Source organism: Anolis carolinensis, unplaced genomic scaffold (genome assembly GCF_035594765.1).
Source record: "Anolis carolinensis isolate JA03-04 unplaced genomic scaffold, rAnoCar3.1.pri scaffold_10, whole genome shotgun sequence".
NCBI classification, from domain to species: Eukaryota; Metazoa; Chordata; class Lepidosauria; order Squamata; family Dactyloidae; genus Anolis; species Anolis carolinensis.
In genome coordinates, this window is record NW_026943821.1 from 24,497,221 (window position 1) to 24,518,014 (window position 20,794).

Genomic DNA, 20,794 nt, shown 5'->3' on the forward strand with positions numbered 1-20,794 from the left:
GTGAACCTTTTGCTTGCTGATGGCTCATTGTATACAAACTTGGTTTAATCCACAACGTTATTTAAAAGTATTATTTGCAAAATTACCTGGCTATATGTATCAAGTATATGAGTCAATGGACTGATTGACTGGTATATATGAAATATGGTGAATAAATTTCATGTTTAGATTTGAGTTCCAAAATTCAAAGTGCTTCTAGTCCCAAGTGTTTTTGATAATACTTGGATCCTTCTTTACTTTTCTTCCTTTCTGCCTTCCTTTTGGACTTATCAGCTTTCTTTGTTTTTTCTTTTTCCTTCTCCTCTCAAAAAGGTGGAAACCATCTCCGACTCTGACACAGAAAGTAGAAGCCACAGAGAGGTCCACTCCATCGGGGTCCAAGTGGAAGAAGATAAAAGGTATGGCTGGTTAAACATCCGTCTTGGTGCTTGGCTGTCACCTGCCATCAGCCCTCCTGAACTTGCATCTTAGCACGTTGTTGCATCCGCTCAGTTGCCATTGCACAAAAGCTTCCTCCGGTGCCCTTTCCTCCCCAGATCAATATTCCCAGCACAAGCCGACAAAGATTCGCTAAAGAAAGAGAGATTCATACAGCCACTGTTGTTGGCTACGAACAGCAGCTGGGTTGTCCCTGGCGTCTTGAAGATAAGGCTGCAAGCACCGTGCCTTGTTCATGGTCCAGAAAATGTCATCTTCCCCTATAACCTACCTGTAGTTTCTAATAGATTTTTTTTTCTTTGCAATCTCCTTCTTCCCCAAAGAAACTCTATTAAGGAGTATAAGATGGAATAGTTACACAAAGGCACAGTCGCAGTTACAAATCTCTAACCTAAAGTGACATGCTTGTGGACAGTTCTTATTTTTGATCCCTATGTATCCAACAGTGTAAGAAAACGTGAGGATCACAAAAGTCTACCTGTCCAAACGAATAGCGCCGCAGCCACTGCAAGCAACGGGAGTCTGTTCTCCAGTCAATAGACTATTGTTTCCATCCCCGATTTCTAACGCAAGGGGAAAATTAAAACAGGAATTCTGCTTCTGATAGTCATACTAAATATTGCTCATGGAAAGAGGATGCAAACATAAGTCTGCTGTATCCTGATTGACAGGAGAACAGAGCCCTATTGCTTGCAGCAGCAGCTGTCTGGTAAATATGGACTGGAGAGGGGACTGGGCCATGATACAATGCTTAGCTAGGTATCTACTGCAAGCAATGGGAGTCTGTTCTCCAGTCAATAGACTATTGTTTCCATCACCAATTTCTAATGCAAGGGGGAAATTAAAACAAGAATTCTGCTTCTGATAGTCAAACTAAATATTGCTCATGGAAAGAGGATGCAAACATAGGTCTGCTGTATACTGATTGACAGGAGAACAGAGCCCTATTGCTTGCAGCAGCAGCTGTCTGGTAAATATGGCCTGGAGAGGGGACTGGGCCATGATACAATGCTTAGCTAGGTATCTACTGCAAGCAATGGGAGTCTGTTCTCCAGTCAATAGACTATTGTTTCCATCACCAATTTCTAATGCAAGGGGGAAATTAAAACAAGAATTCTGCTTCTGATAGTCAAACTAAATATTGCTCATGGAAAGAGGATGCAAACATAGGTCTGCTGTATCCTGATTGACAGGAGAACAGAGCCCTATTGCTTGCAGCAGCAGCTGTCTGGTAAATATGGCCTGGAGAGGGGACTGGGCCATGATACAATGCTTAGCTAGGTATCTACTGCAAGCAATGGGAGTCTGTTCTTCAGTCAATAGACTGTTGTTTCCATCCCCAATTTCTAATGCAAGGGAAAATTAAAATAGGAATTCTGCTTCTGATAGTCATACTAAATATTGTTCATGGAAAGAGGATGCAAACATAGGTCTGCTGTATTCTGATTGACAGGAGAAGAGGGCCCTATTGCTTGCAGCAGCTGTCTAGTAAATATGGACTGGAGAGGGGATTGGGTCATGATACACTGCTAGGTATCTAAGGTAGTTAGATCATTAAATAGATCAGTGGTTCCCAACTTGTGGTCCATGGATCACCAATGGTCCCCATGAACTAAAATATTGTTTGTGGCCTCACGGTTACGACATCGTTGCAATGAGAGCGACTAGTCTTGAGACACCCTAATGTTGAGGCAGTGGGGATGTGAGGAGGGGAGAGACTGACTATCCACAAAAGGCATGACAACAAGCCTCCTGACTGCTGCTTCTCCTCCTCCTCCATCCCCCTGAGCAGAGCCATTTCATGTGATGCCTTGGTGTCTTCATTTTTAGGCCTGTTCCTGGGGTTATTTGGGGTGCTGATTCAGAAAATTGCATTGGATAGACCACATCAGCTCTAGATGATTAAAAATAGTTTTCTGTGTGCGAGCAGATGGCAATTACCGGATGACATATGTGCTGTATCAGAAGCTAGAGCTGATGTGGTCTATCCAATGCAATTTTCTAAATCAGTGCCCCAAATAACTAAACCAAATCTAAAGTTGACCAAAAACTGATTCATAACCCTTTTAGTACTAATGTTGGTGAGTGGTCCCTAGTCAAAGTGGACCCTGGTCAAAGAGGTCCCTAGTGAAGCGGACCCTGGTCAAAAAAAAAGTTTTGGAGCCACTGAAATAGATGAACTAGAGTCTTGGCCAATGTCTTTTGACCAAAAGCATTTGGAGGCAACCTCACTGGGTCATAGAACAAAGGAAATGTCTATTCTTTGCTAGAATAGATATCTAAGCAATAACAGAATCATGAAGTTGGAAAATCCCTCAAGCACTATCTAGTTTCACTCCCTGCCAGCGCTAGAATTCACTAATAATTCACTCCTGGGAGGTGCTGATCTAAGTTTCAAATCCTCCAACGAAGCAGAGCTTGCCACCCTCAGGCTGTTTGCTGAGGGAACTATATGGGAACTCCATGTTCCCAACTAAAACCAAAGTGAATTTTAAGTATGAAGTGCTACCTCGTTCTTAGCACACAGTGCAAGCAATAATTCTCCACAAGTGGAAGAAAATAGCTGGAGAAGTCAGCTTCCTCAGTCTCTCCACACTCGTGTTAGAGGGCACTGTGTTGCTACTCAGGTTAGCGTCACCTTGCTAAAGACACCAGGCTGCACACAGATCGTAGTCTTTTGTAGTTTATTAGGAAATAAGGAAAAGATAGTTAGTTAATAAAAGGTAACAGTTCAGTTCCAAAAGATAGTGACAAAAACAAGGCTGTAAGAACAAATCCATAGAAACATTAGGCATGAAGCAAGGTCCTTAAAACAAAACCCAAAGTCCCAAAAACGAGGATACATCCAGGCTATAAGATAATACAGGAAAGCAGACTTGGTTCTTGATTCAAGCTTTGACGAAGATTTCCCTCTCAGCAGACTGTTTTAATAGCATGACATGAAGGCATTTCTTTGCCCTTTGACCTCCCTCTTATTTGCTATTCTGAGACTTCTGCGCAACCCCCGAAATTCCAAACGACTAGCCCGATATAGAGAAGCAACCTCATCGCTTTCAAGGCCACAGGGCTCGTTAGTGTTATCAGGCTGAGGCTGGGAGCTACTCTCCCTTTCTGCTTCTTGCACCTGAAAACCTTCATCATTAACAACATCATTTCTTCCTGTGGGAAAGCCTCCCTGCTCCTCATCTCCCACAGCAGGAACACTCTGCACCTGAATCCCATAATTCCCATCTGAGTCATCTTGAAACTCATCCTGCACCTGAATCCCATCATCTTGAAACTGCATCCCAGAATCCTCATCAGAGTCACACAAAGGCTGAGTCACAACACACTGGAAGTTTGTTCCAGTAGTTAAAGTAGCGTTTCTCAACCTGGGGGTCGGGATTTCAGAGAGTTCGCCAAGGACCATCAGAAAACACATAATGAGTACCTTGTCAACCGACAATATCCACAAACCCATTGCATTGAACCATGGCCATTAAAGTGAGGCCAAACTGCATTCATTCCATAGTGTAGATGCACTCTTAGAAAGCGGGTGTAAGAGCTTTGAGGTTGCGCATCAATACATAGTGACACAGATGATTTGGTCACAGCCTTTTCCAACAGAGTGAAAGACATGGTATTGCTATTTAAATCACAGCAATTATTTCTCTAGCAAGAGTGTCCCCCAGGCTATATTTGCAGTCATCAGCTCCTTCTTATTCATCTAATTCTGACATGATTTTTTTTAAGAAGGCAAATTGGCTTTCCTGGGAACTTACTATTCAGCTTTAAAAATATACCTGTCCTTCAAAACCTGTACTGGACTTACAACTTTGAGGGTTTGGGGCATTTCAGAGGTCCATTCTGCTCCAGGGATTCCCAGAAGTTGCCCAAGTCAAAATGTAGATGAGTTTCTTCTCTTTTTCATATAGTGGGAAGGGGCCATATTTCAGTGTTATGGTCCAGACTTTCATATATCTGAACCAGATGGAACAAAAATCTGGGTCAGGATCAAACAACCTCCTGGGGTTATTTATGAAAGCCTTGTTGTTGTTGTTGTTGTTGTTGTTGTTGTTGTTGTTGTTGTTGTTGTATGACAACTTAAGGCAGCCCTAAGGAAAAGCTATGTTGGATGAACTTTTCTGGGGCTGAGAGTGTATGACTTGTCCAAAGTCACCCAATGGGTTTCCATGACCAAGACGGGACTCAAACCCTAGTCTCCAGTCATAGCCCAACCTTCAAACCACTACATCACATTGGAAAGCCTACCTTTTTGTGTTTGTGTGTGTGTGTTAAGCTTATGGTATGGGCACCCCTCTCCAAATTTCTTTGAGAGATCCCCAGCAAGTAAAATCAAACTTCATTCTCCTGCAGATATGTAGAGGACATGATGGGATCCCACCACCCTGAAGGTCCCAAGTCTTCATTGACGTCATGGAGGGTCCTCTTGTGTGTGTGTTAGATTTATGGGATGGACACTCCTCTCCAAATTTGATTGAGAGATCCCCAGCAAGTAAAATCAAATTTCATTCTCCTGCAGATACGTAGAGGACATGATGGGATGCCACCACCCTGAAGGTCCAAAGTCTTCATTGAAGTCATGGAGGGTCCTCTTGTGTGTGTGTTAGACTTATGGGATGGGCACCTATCTCCAAATTTCCTTGAGAGGTCCCCAGCAAGTAAAATCAAACTTCATTCTCCTGCAGATACATAGAGGACATGATGGGATCCCACCACCCTGAAGGTCCCAAGTCTTCATTGAAGTCATGGAGGGCCCTCTTGTGTGTGTGTTAGGCTTATGGGATGGACACTCCTCTCCAAATTTGATTGAGAGATCCCCAGCAAGTAAAATCAAACTTGATTCTCCTGCAGATACGTAGAGGACATGATGGGATCCCACCACCTTGAAGGTCCCAAGCCTTCATTGAAGTCATGGAGGGCCCTCTTGTCGTTTCCTTTGGATGACTCTCTCCTCTCTTGATCTCTCCTTCTCTTTCCCCTCCTTCCTTCCTCTCTCTTTGGTCCTTCAGCATCCATCCGCTGCTGGTTGCCATAGAAACAGAGCCGGGAAGAGGAGGGAGGGAAGGAAGGAGCAGGCTGCGAATTCAGGGATGCCTTGGCTTGTCTGACTTTTTCCGTGCACTCTCTTACACACAGAGACGTTCTCTCATCCCTAGGGATCCAGAGAGAGATGCTGGCTCTCTGGCATCCCTGGAGCGAGCTTCCCGCACGTGCAAAGACTCCTGCCGCTGGCTCTTGTGCGTGCGGAACGTGTGTCCTTAGACCTCTGATGTGGTCAGACTGTAACTCCCATCCATCTCAGACAGGAGCTTCAATTACAGTTGTGGGACCACATCCATTGCCTGTTGTAGGACAGTCGTTCAATCCCCCAGCCTCCTTAGTTTCCATGTTTTGGAGAAAGGCACAGTATATAATTGATTATAATGAGGAGGAGTTTTATGTAAATGAGGACTTCGGCATGGATGGAGGAAAGGTCTAGCGTTGGCTTCCTCCACAGACAAAGTCCGCAAACCAACAGCCCTCCAGCATTGCGGAAATATCTGCATGCAGAGTGCTACACAACCCGCATGCAGAATACCAACATTGCACGACACATGTCAAGGACCAGGTGCCATCGCTCAGTGCACACAATACACACATATAATGCAAGCCCATGCAGTGCACATTTGGCACAACTGCAATGTCAGTATAGGACCAACGACCTCAACATGCAATTCACAACAGTGCAAAGGATGTCGAACTGCAATGTGCAGTGCACTACCACAAAGCGCAATATAGGATGTGCAACCATGGCATGCAATGTGCAATGCCTAACTGGCAAAGATGAGGCACACACATGTTGCAAACACAACTCCACTTCCATCAAGAACGCAGCCATTGCGTAATAGTGATTTTTTGGCAGGGCCGGCCCAAGGTAATTTTCAAGGCGAACAGAATTTTGGCACCCTCCCCCCAAACCAATCACTGAAAAATAAAAGTGTTGGATAAGCGAAAATGTTGGATAATAAGGAGGGATTAAGGAAAAGCCTAAATAAAGAACAACACTCTGAAAACAGGGGAAATCCAGACAGGAAACAATCAGGGCCAGCACTCAAACCACTATGCCACATTAATGAAATGTGTGTAGGTCTCCATCCTTATGTAAAGTCAAAGGCACCCTAAAGGTCTCTCCTCCTTCCTTGCCCCAGGCGTGCTCGGTTCAAGCGGTCCAACAGTGTGACAGCTGGCGTGCAGGCTGACCTGGAGCTGGAAGGCCTGGCGGGGCTGGCCGTGGCCACCGAAGACAAGGCCCTGCAGTTTGGACGCTCCTTCCAGCGCCATTCCTCGGAGCCCGAGTCCACACGGCAATACTCGGTCTACAAGACGGTGCACACGCAAGGCCAGTGGGCCTACCGGGAAGACTACCAGATGCAGTACGACACCATGGAGGTGCCCCGCCAGGATTCCTGGATGGATCGGGGCTCGCGCAGCCTGCCGGATTCTGGCCGAGCGTCACCTTGCCACCGGGACGGGGAGTGGTTCATCAAGCTCCTGCAGGCAGAAGTTGAGAAGATGGAAGGCTGGTGCCAGCAGATGGAACTGGAGGCTGAAGACTATGACTTGCCAGAAGAAAGTGAGTCTCTCTCCCTCCCTCTCCCTCTCTTATTCTTTCTACACGTTTCATACCATTTTGTCATTGCTCGAGACTATGCTAGTTTGGTGAGTCATCAGAACTCTTTGAGAGAGAAAGCTAAAGAACTTGTAGAGCTACAGCTTCCATGATTCCATAGCATTGAGCCATGATAATTAAACTGCATTATTTCTATAGTGAGGTTGCACATTCAGTCTCTCTATTCCTCTCGTATTCTTAATCACACTATGTGGTTATAATGCTATGCTCCGCTTTAACACAAATGGCAACATCCTATGGAATTCTTGAATTTGTTGTTTAATGAGAAGCTCTGGCGGAGCAACCTAACTGATTCCCAAAATGGGCACTACCGCCCCCTGGTGGACGCTGCAGCGATCCAGGGGGCGGTAATGGCACCTATTAGGACATGGGGCGGGGCCAGAGGAGGGGCGGGGCCTCTTCCCAAGTGCCGGAGACAGGGCTGAGCACCTGAGGCGCCTGTTAGGACACAGGGGGCGGAGCTAGAGGAGTGGGTGTGGCTTCTTTCCAAGAGCCTGAGACAGGGCTGAGCCTCTATACCTCTCCTGAAAGGCCTTTTAGGACTAAAGGGTGGTGCTGGGGCAGGGGCGGGGCCTCCTTCCAAGAGCCTGAGACAGGGCTGAGCCTCTATAGCTCTCCTGAGAGGCCTTTTAGGACTAAATGGTGGGGCTAGGGGCATGGGCGTGGCCTCTTCTCAAAAGCGCAAGACAGGGCTGAGCCTCTATATACCTCCCCTGAGGCGCTTGTTAGAACACGGGGGCGGGATATAGAGGTCCAGCCCCATCAGGCACTTGGGAAGAGGCCCCGCCCCCTCTTCTAGCCCCACCCCCTGTGTCCTGGCAGGGATAGAAGCTCAGCCCTGTCTCAGGGCTCGTAACTCCGCCCATCCCACTCCTGGCCGCCCATTTGTAGGCCAACTAAGTTTGGGAACCACTGCTTTAAACTACAAATCCCAGGTTCCTATAGGATGTTGCCCTGGCAGTAAATTTGGAATATATCAGAACAAGAGTGTAGTTTGATAGCGAACTCTCTCTGTCTCTCTGTGTGTCTCTCACCTGGAAAAGTGTTGGGTTGGTGGGATCTCACCTGCCATCTTTCCTCTCAACACCAGCATGGGCAGTCCCACTTGTTGCTTCTGTGTCAGTGGAGTGTGAATCCACTTGGGCTTTAGTCCAAACTAAAGACGCATTTGGAGAATAAATTTTGTCTACTCCTCTCCTAGGGCCTGAGATTTTACCTCCTAGTTGCAAATCTCCATTCCTGAGCAAGGTGACCGAGGTGTTCCTCAAACTCCAGAATCATAGAATTTGAAGAGACCTCAAGACCATCCAGTGCAAAGCATATTCCTAGATGATGTTCCTAGATAATGATCCAAAAAAGACAATTCCATGACTGATCTAACTTCTTCTGTCTATCCCTTCAGTCCTTGAGAAGATCCGAAGCGCAGTGGGCAGTGCCCAGCTCTTGATGAACCAGAAATTCCAGCAGTTCTACCGCCTCTGCCAGCAGAATATGGTAAGATCTCTTGTGCATACCTAGACTGGCATCCTATTAATATCACCTAAGTGGTGTTGTGTGTAGTCAAGTCATTTCCAATTTATGGCAACGTTAAGGCGTAACATTCAGAGTGCATCCTGAGGCTCAAGGTGTTTCTGACTCACCCAAGGTGGGTCTCCATAACCACGTTGGGAATCAAACCCTGGTCTCCAGAGTTAAAGTCCAACCATCAAACCACTTGTTACATCTCTGCATGTCCTTTTTGAGGTGCTGTAGAGGTTAATATTTCCTTCCATCGTCTACATCCAGCATTTGCTTGTTTATCGTCATCCAGGTAAGTCCAGTTGCACCTATTTGTGACTCCCAATGGAGGTGCTGCCTGACATCCCATTCCTTTTCTTACTTGCCAGGACCCCAACGCTTTCCCCATGCCCACTTTCCAGGACCTGGCTGGATTTTGGGACCTCCTCCAGCTCTCCATTGAGGACGTTAGCATTAAGTTCGCCGAACTTCACCAGCTCAAAGCCAACGGGTGGAAACCCATCGAGCCCAAGGTAACAAGAAAGAGGGCAGGCATAGGGGTGGGGTGGGAGAGAAGCTGGCTCTCTGGGGAAGAGCTGGGCTTCTGGGAAGTTTAATTGCATTCTGCAATCATGTCATGTAATGTAGAGAGATTGTAATGGCACACAGGTAACTCAGTTGTTAGACAGAAGAACCATGCCTTTAAACTGCCAAGGGCAAAGACATGCCACTACAAAAATATATTTGGCTAGTAGATGATGGTTGTTTCTTTAAAGTTAAATTTTTAGTTGTAATTGCATCTGTAAATGCCCAAAACATATACACTCCCTTTAAAAAACCTTTTAGTTTAAAGTATGCACTCAGAACTTAAAAAAACAAAGTCTTCTTTGAAGAATAACATATCTTGTTTACTCATAAACATATTGTATTAATTCACCAAACAGGCACATTTCTTCCCGAAGTTTAGTTACAGATAGGATGTAGTTTCTCTGTGTTGAGTACACAGGGTATCATTCTTAATCAATACTCTTTAAGTATAGTCCATAAGCATACTTCTTTATTGAAGTCCAAGCAGCAGCATACATGCATCCACCTCCACTGAGATCTGATGTAAAAGTGGATATAAAATGGAGTCCTGTGTCTGAACATGCTCAGTACAATTGCATGTCTATAGTCCCTCCCACACCAGTCAAACTGGCAAATCAACATATACATAGATTACAAGTTAGCAAATATATACATTAACAAATAAATAGTGAGGCTTGGGAGGTTGCTATTTCCAACCTGAAAAGTCTCTGAAGACTTTTCTGTGGCTTCCATGACTCAAAGCGATGAAAATCCTGGGGATTATAGTTTGCTGGGGCACTTCTTCTCTTTGTAAAAGTACAACTTCAATTATTGTATAGCAGGCATGGGCAAACTTGGGCTCTCCGGTGTTTTGGTCTTCAACTCAGGAAGGGGCCGGAGGCTGTTAGGAACAGTGGGAGTTGAACTCCAAAGCTGTCAGAAATATTGAAAATTAACTAGGTTTTTTAAATTACAAACTAGGTATTTTTAATTGCTTCCTTCTTTCACCTCCACGCTGAGCTCCTTTCTCATGAAGATAATCAGCTTCGCTCTCACAGAGCTTCCTCTCACAATGAACTTACCCAGGAGCTGAAGTCAAAAACTGTCAGAAATATTGAAAATTAACTAGGTATTTTTAATTACAAACCAGGTATTTTTAATTGCTTCCTTCTTTTGCCTCCACGCTGGGCTCCTTTCTCATGAAGATAATCAGCTTTGCTCTCACACAGCCTCCTCTCACAGTGAACTTGCACAGGAGCTGAAGTCCAAAATTGTCAGAAATATTGAAAATTAACTGGGTATTTTTAATTACAAACCAGGTATTTTTAATCGCTTCCTTCTTTTGCCTCCACGCTGGGCTCCTTTCTCATGAAGATAATCAGCTTCGCTCTCACAGAGCCTCCTCTCACAATGAACTTACACAGAAGCTGAAGTCCAAAACTGTCAGAAATATTGAAAATTAACTAGGTATTTTTAATTACAAACCAGGAATTTTAATTGCTTCCTTCTTTCGCCTCCACGCTGGGCTCCTTTCTCATGAAGATAATCAGCTTCGCTCTCACAGAGCCTCCTCTCACAATGAACTTATACAGGAGCTGAAGTCCAAAACACCTGGAGGGCCGAAGCTTGCCCATGCTTATTCTATAGCATTGAGTCATGGCAGTTAAAGTAGCATTAAACTGCATAATGTAGTTGCACCAACATCAACCACCAGCATCCCCAACGTCAACAGGATGCTGTATCTTGAAATAACTCTCACAATGCTTCAGGAAAAGACTAGGTCAGGGGCATTTCAGGAAACCGAAAGGACAACATAATCCGGCTATCCATCCCCAGCAGCAACCCAAGCAGTGCCAATGGAGCCGTTAACACATACAGCTGAATTTGCTGCACGGTTTTCTATCGCTCAGGTGCAAGATGCGAGGATGCAAAAGGGAGATAAGGGGATTCGGAAAGAACAAGGAACAAGCCCAGCTGTTCTCCTCTTTCTCTTTGCCTCCTTCCGCACTGCTCCGGAGCTGCGTTGCAAGCCAAGGCAAAATAATTGGGCATTTTTTAACAAATCTTTGTTCTTTTTCATAGAGGTTTGTTTTGTTTTGTTGGTTTTTTTTAGCCAGAACAGCAAAGCTCTTTCAGGGAGCAGCTGTGATCCTGGCTGAAAAAGCTATTTCCGTTAGGGCTTTCTTTTCTTCTTCTTCTTCTTCTTTTTTGGCATCTTGTTTGCGTTGCAACGCTTCTGGTTTCTCTCTGTAGGGATGTGCCCACATACAGGCTTTTAAACTGGTATTGTCTTCTGGACTACTGTGGTTGGTGCTTCTGTTTGGTGCTCATCTCCATTTCTAAGCCGAAGAGCCGCCATTGTCCATAGACGTCTCCAAGATCACATGGCCGGCATGATTGCATGGGGCGGCATTACCTTGGCAGAAGCTGAGGCTAATAATGGAAGCTCACCCTGCTCCTTGAATTTGAACCGCCGACCTTTTGGTCAGCAAGTTCAGCACCTCAGCGGTTTAACCCGCTGCACCACCAGGGGCTCTGTCTGCCAACCTAGCAGTTCAAAAACATACAAATGTGAGTTGATGAATAGGTACTGCTTTGACGGGAAGGTAGCAGAGCTCCATGCAGTCATACCGACCACATTTATTTATTTCCAGCATTTATACCCCACCCTTCTCACCCGGGGGGACTCAGGGCGGCTTACAACAGTTGGCAACATTTAATGCCAAGTGGTGTGGTAATCTCTGAGCGGTTAGACTCAATTTAACCCTCTCTGTGGGAGATTCCACCAAAAATCAGCAGAGTAGCAAAAATAAAGCTTTCAAATGCAACAGTTACTTACACGGGGTGAGCAAGAGAAGCCTTTGACCATTTAGGATTGCAATGGACTGCAGAGTCTCAATAAAAGTTCAAAAAGTATTTATTCAGGTAAAAAGAACTCCATTGTAGATAGAAAGGCTTGGGAGCTGTCTAGTCTACTCTAGAGTGGTTTCTAAGGAAAAATAAGAAAGGAAAAATAACAACATCTAAATAGTTACATCTTGCCAGGAGAGATGGCGAGATGCTTCTTGTTAGCTAGAAGAACAAAGGGAGAAGAGAGAACCAAAATGGTTCCAACCTCATGGTCCAGTTTATTGGGGCCATAAAAGACATTCTGACCAATGAGAAGTTAGTGTCCCTGAAGATTCACATTTCTACTAACTTCAAAGTAAACAGGGTAGAGTGAAACTGTTGGCGTGGGAGGTCAGGGTGCATGCTGGGTGGGTTTCTCCAAACTCCATCCATCATCTTCTCCAGCACCCTGATGAATTGGTTGCAATCATCTGCCACACCAATTCCTCTGTTCAATGTCAGACTCAAACACATCCGTAGTCTGAAATCCAAACATTTATTCCATATCTATAACACATATTTACAAAGCACAGCAAAAGCCATCACTCTGAGCTGGCATTCTTCTATAGCCTCTTGCCTCGGCAAGCACCAGCTCAACACACAGAGATAAGAAGACACATTCCTCAGTCTGCAGGAAGTCCCCAACCGTCAAGGCCAGAAATCATGCCTGATAGGTCATAGCAGGCTGTCAGTCAAAACTAGCATGCTGTTAACTGTTTCATTACAGAAACACACACTCTTGCAAAACAGCAGTAAACACTTGATTTACATTTCATACACATACAACCATAATCCAACAGAAACACAGTAAAGCCTGTCTGGGCATGCTTTGGAAACAGGGAAAGAATTCCCTCAATCTAACTCTATCATCTATCTAACTACATCTAGACTTGAGTAGTCCAGGATGATTCCCAACACCAAGAACATCATAATAAAACAAAAACAGTACATGCCACTTTGTCATGGAGACTAGGACACGGTTCAATGGCTTCAAACTACAGGAAAGGAGATTCCACCTGAACATTAGGAAGAACTTCATGGTGAGAGAGAGCTGTTCAGCAGTGGAACTCTCTCTGCCCCAGAGTGTGGTGGAGGCTCCTTCTTTGGAGGCTTTTAAGTAGAGCCGGCCCTAGGTAATTTTCAAGTGTAGGCGAACAGAATTTTGACGCCCCTCCAAACCAATCACTGAAAAATAAAAGCGTTGGATAAGCGAAAATGTTGGATAATAAGGAGGGATTAAGGGAAAGCCTATTAAACATCAAATTACATTAAGATTTTGCAAACTAAGCACCAAAACATCATGTTTTACAAGAAATCAACAGAAAAAGCAGTCTCCGTATGTTTTGCGCCACAGGCAACTGCCTAATTTGCCTCATTGTTGGACCACCTCTGCCCCCAACCAAAAACTTTTTTCGTTGCTGACATTGGTAATACTCTAACAAAGAACTGCCAAAAACTGTTAAAGTTAAACTAAACAATCATTGTTGTTCCAGTACAACAGTTGGAAAATAAAATAATAATAATAATAATAATAATAATAATAATAATAATAATAATAGTAGTAGTAGTAATACTATTAGTCAGGATTTCCATGCAGTATGTCATCATTTGGTTAACAGAGAGATATAGAAGAATAATTTAATGTGCATTTATGATAAGTCTATATTTCATTAAGGCTAGTAATAAATCATGTTCTTACTGCTAGAATAGTACAGTAGAGTCTCACTTATCCAACATAAATGGGCCGGCAGAATGTTGGATAAGCGAATATGTTGGATAATAAGGAGGCATTAAGGAAAAGCCTATTAAACATCAAATTATATTAAGATTTTACAAACTAAGCACCAAAACATCATGTTTTAAAACAAATCAACAGAAAAAGCAGTCTCCGTATGTTTTGCGCCACAGGCAACTGCCTAATTCGCCTCACTGTTGGACCACCTCTGCTTTTAAGCCATCTCTCAAGGGTACTTTGAATGCAATTTTCCTGCTTCTTGGCAGAATGAGGTTGGACTGGATGGCTCTTAAGTTCTCTTCCAACTCTATGATGCTATGATTCTTTCCTTTCCCCAGGAGGATAAGAAGGTGCCTCCGCCAATACCAAAGAAGCCGCCACGCTCCCGGTTGCACCCGGTGAAGGATCGGTCCCTGGACTCCGTCGACCGGCAAAGGCAGGAGGCCCGCAAGAGGCTCTTGGCGGCCAAGCGTGCCGCCTCCTTCCGCCAGAGCTCGGCCACCGAGAGCGCGGACAGCATTGAGATCTACATCCCGGAAGCCCAGACCAGACTGTGAAGGGGCCGGGGTGGCGCGGCTTTTCAAACAGACCGAATACGCAGCACACACCACGATCCGTGGCCTACGTGTTCCGGCGCCTCTCCGGGAAGCCTTGCCGCAGTCTCTTTAGCAAGGAAAATGATCAGAATTATCTTCTTTTTTTAAGGAAACAAAACAAACCCCCTCTTGCAATCCACGGACCTGATGCCAGACAGACATGACAAAAGGACATTCTGGTTCCCTCTTGCAGGATTCGGAGGTGACGGGCCTTTGCCAAATCGCTCCTCCTCTTCCTCGCCTTCCCTTTGACTCTCTTCTTATAACCTTTGGCCCCAGCTCGGTTGGTGAGCATTCTCCCCTCGACCCAAGCCTTTTTCCATGAGCTTTTCTCACTGTCCTGCAGGCTCGGGGCCCCTCCATCGACAGCTCCCCCCCCCCCCCCCGCCCCATGCATCCATGGGTTCTAGGCCCATCAGTATTTATATATAAACATATTATGTATATGTACTTCTATAAATATAACCGAAAAAAAAGGGCAGACACTGCCCAAGACCACAGCTGTGTTTCTGATGGCGAGAGCCTTCTCGTCTCCTCAGGAGACCCCCTCCCCTTCCCAGGTCAGCAGGCCAGCTCCCCACGCCCCTTGACGCACAACACACACCAAGACCACCACACACAGACTCACAAGGAGACACGTCAATGGGTCAGACGGGGAGGCGGGCAGCTAGCATTGTGCCTCTCCATTCCAGAAGGCTAGCAAGCCAAGGGTTGCCGGTTGACACCTATGGCCAACTCTTACGTGGCTTCTTTGGGTGGATTTGGACCCTTTGAGGGAAGTTTTCTGAGGCGGGTAGAGTGACATCTGATGCTTTTCCAGCCAGGAATGCTGAATCCAGTCTTGGTTTTCGCCCAGACTTTGAAAGGTGCTGAACCTTCAAGAGTCAGTACCTTGGGTGCTCCTTAACTTTTTGGAGTAAAGCCCAGAGGAGATTGTGTTGTCGAAGGCTTTCATGGCCGGGATCACAGTGTTGTTGTATGTTTTCCGGGCTGTATGGCCATGTTCCAGAAGCATTCTCTCCTGACGTTTCGCCCACATCTATGGCAGGCATCCTCAGAGGTTGTGAGGTATGGAGAAACTAAGCAAGGAATAATAATAATAATAATAATAATAATAATAATAATAATAATACTTTATTTATACCCCGCCACCATCTCCCCATGGGGACTCGGGGCGGCTCACAATGTTACAAAAGTAACAGCGCCAATACACCAACAATATACACAGAAGATAATAAAACAGAAGTTAAAACAAAGGTTTATACAACAGTAATATCAAACAACCACCAATGCCATTCAGTCAACTTCAAAGGTGGGGGGGGGGGGGGCTATAGCAACAATATAAGATAAAATCATTAGATTAAAATACCCCAATGAAAGGAACCTAATAGCATTCAGAATAGAATTATAATGAGGCTGGTCATCCAATGTCTTATATATCTGTGGAAAGTCCAGAGTGAGAGAAGAACTCTTGTCAGTTGGAGGCCAGTATGAATGTTGTAATTAATCACCTTAATTAGCATTGAATAGCTTCATCTCCTGGCTTCTTCCTGCCTGGGGGCATCCTTTGTTCAGAGTCGTTAGCTGCCCCTGATTGATTCATGTCACGGCACAAATGCAACGCCCAAACACGAATCAAAGAACATGAGAGGTACTGCAGACTAACTCAACCAGATAAATCAGCCATAGCAGAGCACTTGATGAACCAACCAAGGTATTCTCTCCTGACCTTTCGCCCACATCTATGACAGGCATCCTCAGAGGTTGGGAGGTATGGAGAAACTAAGCAAGGAAGGTTTATATATATCTGTGGAAAGTCCAAGGTGAGAGAAGAACTCTTGTCAGTGGAGGCCAGTGTGAATGTTGTAGTTAATCACCGTGATTAGCATTGAATAGCTTCATCTCCTTGACCACTCCAACAACTATCATGTCAGACTACACAGAGAAGCCACTGAAATCCACAAGCATGTAGACAACTTCAACAGAAAGGAGGAAACCATGAAAATGAACAAAATCTGGCTACCAGTATTAAAAAACTCAAAAATCAGAACAGTAAATAAGAAGCAACACTCTGAAAACAGAAGAGTTCCAGGCATGAATCATCCAAGGGCAGCTAACGACTCTCAACAAAGGATGCCCCCAGGCAGAAGATGAAGCTATTCAATGCTAATCAAGGTGATTAACTACAACATTCACACTTATATATATCTGTGGAAAGTCCAAGGTGAGAGAAGAACTCTTGTCCACTGACAAGAGTTCTTCTCTCACCTTGGACTTTCCACAGATATATATAAACCTTCCTTGCTTAGTTTCTCCATACCTCACAACCTCTGAGGATGCCTGCATAGATGTGGGCGAAACGTCAGGAGAGAATACTTCTGGAACATGGCCATACAGCCCGGAAAACATACAACACCAGAGGAGATTCACAGACCCGAAGGAACATGGAATCCATCAGTTGCCACTCAACGTCAACAGTATATGGAGAACTTCTTCAGCCTTGGAGGTCATGCTCATGTGGGAAGAATCCAAGAAGGCCTCTTGAGTCAAGGGTTTGATGGTGTGTTGGGTTGAACCATTAGCTGATGACCTTCTACCAACAAGAGTAAAACATCCAAGGCTCTGGAAGTCACTGTTGTGCTCTGTTTGGCAGTTTGCTCCACGTTGGAGTTCTAGCTCAACGTGGAGCAAGATGGGAAGGAAGCTCCAGAAACTCAGAACAGTAGAGCACTGATGGTAAAGGATCTAGGTGACAACGTTGTCAAGGCGAAAGTGAAGGAGATGGCCTGAAATATTTAGCCCTGCAGATTCCAAGGGAGCCTGGTCCAAAGTGGGCTTTTACCCACACACGTCACTATTAATGGACCATATTCCCGAAATCAGCTTCTCTTTCCAAGTTGGTTCTCTTCAAGATCTGTTGGGCTACAACCCATCTGGAGAGTTCCAGTTTAAGAGATGGTGGAGAAACTGACCTAGAGCAAGGCCAAGTTTTCATTCAGGGAAGCTCATCTGCCTTTACTGATCTTCTCAATGAGTTGATCCAAAGCCACCAAGTAGGGACACAGTCTGGAAAGCCCTCGGGCCTACTGAAAGAGGGTTTGAAAAGAACAGCTATATATTTATTACATTTCGTTAATCTGCATGAAGAAAAAAAGGTACACATTTCACCCTTCCCCCCTTGAGAAATGGATTATAATGGACTTAGGTGCATAAGATCTCAAGAGATGGAGATGGAGCTAAGAAACTCTGGAATTGAGAAGGTTGAGGAGAACTTTGTAGCATGAGGAGTGGAACAACACGGTGGGTTGGAGCTCCTCATTGGAGGTGACTGGCCATGTTGCTCCATCACATTGACGTTCTGGTGGTCCAGAAACCATATGGAAGGGTAGGGTGGCATGGCATGGGAAATGTCAACAAACATGGGGACAGATTGAGAGAGGTGACATTGGCGTGGCAGACGATGGTTGACTGGTAGAGAAGAACACTCTTCTGGCATTGCCAGTGGTTTGACTGGATGATGGCTTCTTCTTGCCCTTTATAGAAGGTCCACCTTGCAACAGGGAGTTGTCCACCTGCCTTTACATACCCAGGGGAGTAGTAAAAACAGAAGGTTGTCAGTACATTTGACGAGGGAGATGACACCCTGGAAACTACATTTTTCATATCTGGCACAAGGAGGTCCAGGTCACCTCCTTCTACAACATTCCTTAAGGGTGTGATGGGATTTCACCAGCATTAGCCCCAACAGGATTCTGTCTGTAAGGCTATTCCATTTTATCCAATCTTGGGATGTGGATATTGACCACTCTAATCTCGTTTGATTCCAAGTAGGGATAGGACCTAGTAAGGAGACCTAGTAAGGTCTTCCAAATGAGACCAGAAAGAGGTCTCCCTAAGGAAAGAGCTGCCCATAGAGTTGACAATAGAGTCGGGCTTCCACATTTGTTAAGGTTAGGGAGACAAGACCCCCACAAATGGCTTTTTTTAACCTGCAAGAACACCTCTCCAGGAATTTCTAGGTCCTCCAACACAATTCAATGGTCAACCTTTTCTGGAAGCCAACCAACGAATGTATTGGAGGAGCTACAGATTTCTAAAGTGGTCTTCTCTCCAGTAGTATCTAGGTCCTCCAGCATGACAAGAAGAGGTTGAACATAGTGTCACACTGGATGACCTAGAGCAGGGGTCCCCAAACTAAGGCCCATGGGCCAGATGCGGCCCTCCAAGGTCATTCATCTGGCCTCTGACCTAAACATTAGGGTTGACCTAAGTCTCTTTGGTCTTTGGAGGTCTCTTTGCTTACCTATGGTCTAATGAAATCATCTAGATGGTCTTTGAAAGTCTCTTTGCTGAGCTATGGCCTTATGAGATCATCTAGATGGCTTTTGGAGGTCACTTTCCTTACCTATGATCTTATGAGATCATCTAGATGATCTTTGAAAGTCTCTTTGCTTAGCTATGGCCTTATGAGTCAATCTAGATGGTTTTTGGAGGTCACTTTCCTTACCTATGGTTCTATGAGATCGACTAGATGGCCTTTGAGGGTCCCTTTCTTTATCTATGGTCTTCTGATGGCCTGATGAGATCATCTAGATGGCTTTTCAGGGTCTTTTTCCTTACTTATGGTCTTATGAGACCATCTAGATGGTCTTTGGAGGTCTCTTTCCTTACCTATGGTCTTATGAGATCGTCTAGATCAGGGGTCCCCAAACTATGGCCCTCCAGGGTCATTGACCTGGCCCTGTCCTAAACTTTAGACTTAGGGTTGACCTAAGTCTGACATGACTTGAAGGCACACAACAACAATTCTAATTTTGGACTATTTCTTCATATTCCGGCTCCCCAACAGTCTGAGGGACTGTGAATCGGCCCTCCACTTAAAAAGTTTGAGGACCCCTGACCTAGAGGTTCCTACAGGGAATATTTTAATCACATCCACGAATATTCAAATCCGCAAAAGGCCAATCCTCTTAAATGGGGATGGCCAACTAGGAAGGCTCCACCAGTGGTCTTCTGCAGTGTAAGGTTGATTCTGCTTCCCTATGAACTGCTTCCCAGTTGGACCTGGCTAAAATTCCTGAGTTCCTGATAGTCATCTACTGAAGTTAATGGCTGAGCAAGGCTATGGATTTGGGGTTCCTGTGTCTTAGCCCACTATTCTTTCATAGATCACATGCACATCCCATAGCTCTGAGTTGTGTGCACATATCTTTCAACAATTAAACCCGTTTATATTGAACAATTAGGTTAGATCAGCCTTCGTCAACCCCAACTCTCTGCAGTCTTGACCCCCGACTTGAACATCCCAAAGTGTAGTTTCAAGAAACATATGGGGAGAGGGTTTTCTACAAAAAAAATATAGATAGAAAACAGGCTCCCGGTGCAGGAAGGAGTCTTTTCTGTGAAATCGTGTTTTTCCCTGCAGAATATTTTTTTCTGCAACGGTTCAGGATGTTCGAACACAAGACGAGAGCAGTGCAAAATTCTTACCGAGATGTTATTCTTCCCAGCTGGGCCTCTCAACTGTCAGGAAATTCATGTTTGGATCTAGTAAAAAGAATCATTATGAGTCTCTTTCCATTCCTGATCTGTGTGTGGTTTGTTCCAAGGTAGGACACAGGGGTGTTGTTTAACACCGGTTGAGATTGAGACAGCGATAAGCAAGGAAAAGGAGGGTTTGAGGAGACATAGCAAGGAAGGCTGGGTCAAGGAGGAAATAATTAGGAAATCAATGGTCTGAATAAGATAAATTTTCCCCATAAAGTAATTCTTCAGTGCCCCAATTTCGTGAAATGCAGACGACAAAACACTGAAACCAACGGAGACATTGTATTGTCGAAAGCTTTCATGGCCAGAATCACTGGGTTGGTGTGAGTCCTTTGGGCTGTCTGGCCATGTTCCAGAAGCTTTCTCTCCTCTCTCCACAGGGCCAACAAGTGATGGATTCCCCCAGGCAGGAAGCAGCCAAGCTTTGAAGCTGCAAGGCCATTCAGTGCTAATCAAGGTGACCGATTGCAACATCCACACCTGCCTCCAGCAGACAATAATAATAATAATAATAATAATAATAATAATAATAATAATAACGATCTGCCTGCTGCAAAAGGCCACCCTGCTGGGATCTGCGCGCATCATCCGAAATACATCACACAGTCCTAGACACTTGGGAAGTGTTCGACTTGTGATTTTGTGATATGAAATCCAGCATATCTATCTTGTTTGCTGTGTCATAATAACATCATAATAATAATAATAATAATAATAATAATAATAATAATAATAATAATAATAATAATAAAAAAGATCTCAGCCGGCATTTGGAAACAATAGACATTGACAAAATCACCATCTGCCAACTGCAAAAGGCCACCCTACTGGGATCTGCACACATCATCCGAA

At 44.8% G+C, this 20,794-nt stretch overlaps 1 protein-coding gene across 2 annotated transcripts in view; it reads left to right on the forward strand.

Annotated features, from left to right (window-relative positions):
• Window positions 1–19,975, forward strand: part of dlgap3 (DLG associated protein 3) — a 208,240-nt gene extending 188,265 nt beyond the window's left edge. For both annotated transcript variants that reach the window (XM_062962085.1, XM_062962086.1), the window contains exons 8-12: window positions 313–398; window positions 6,630–7,054; window positions 8,514–8,605; window positions 8,998–9,141; window positions 14,138–19,975. In XM_062962085.1, coding sequence (XP_062818155.1) covers window positions 313–398; window positions 6,630–7,054; window positions 8,514–8,605; window positions 8,998–9,141; window positions 14,138–14,356 — 966 coding nt within the window. In that variant the 3' untranslated portion in view covers window positions 14,357–19,975. The remainder of the gene's footprint in view (window positions 1–312; window positions 399–6,629; window positions 7,055–8,513; window positions 8,606–8,997; window positions 9,142–14,137) is intronic.
• The last annotated feature ends 819 nt before the right edge of the window (window positions 19,976–20,794 follow it).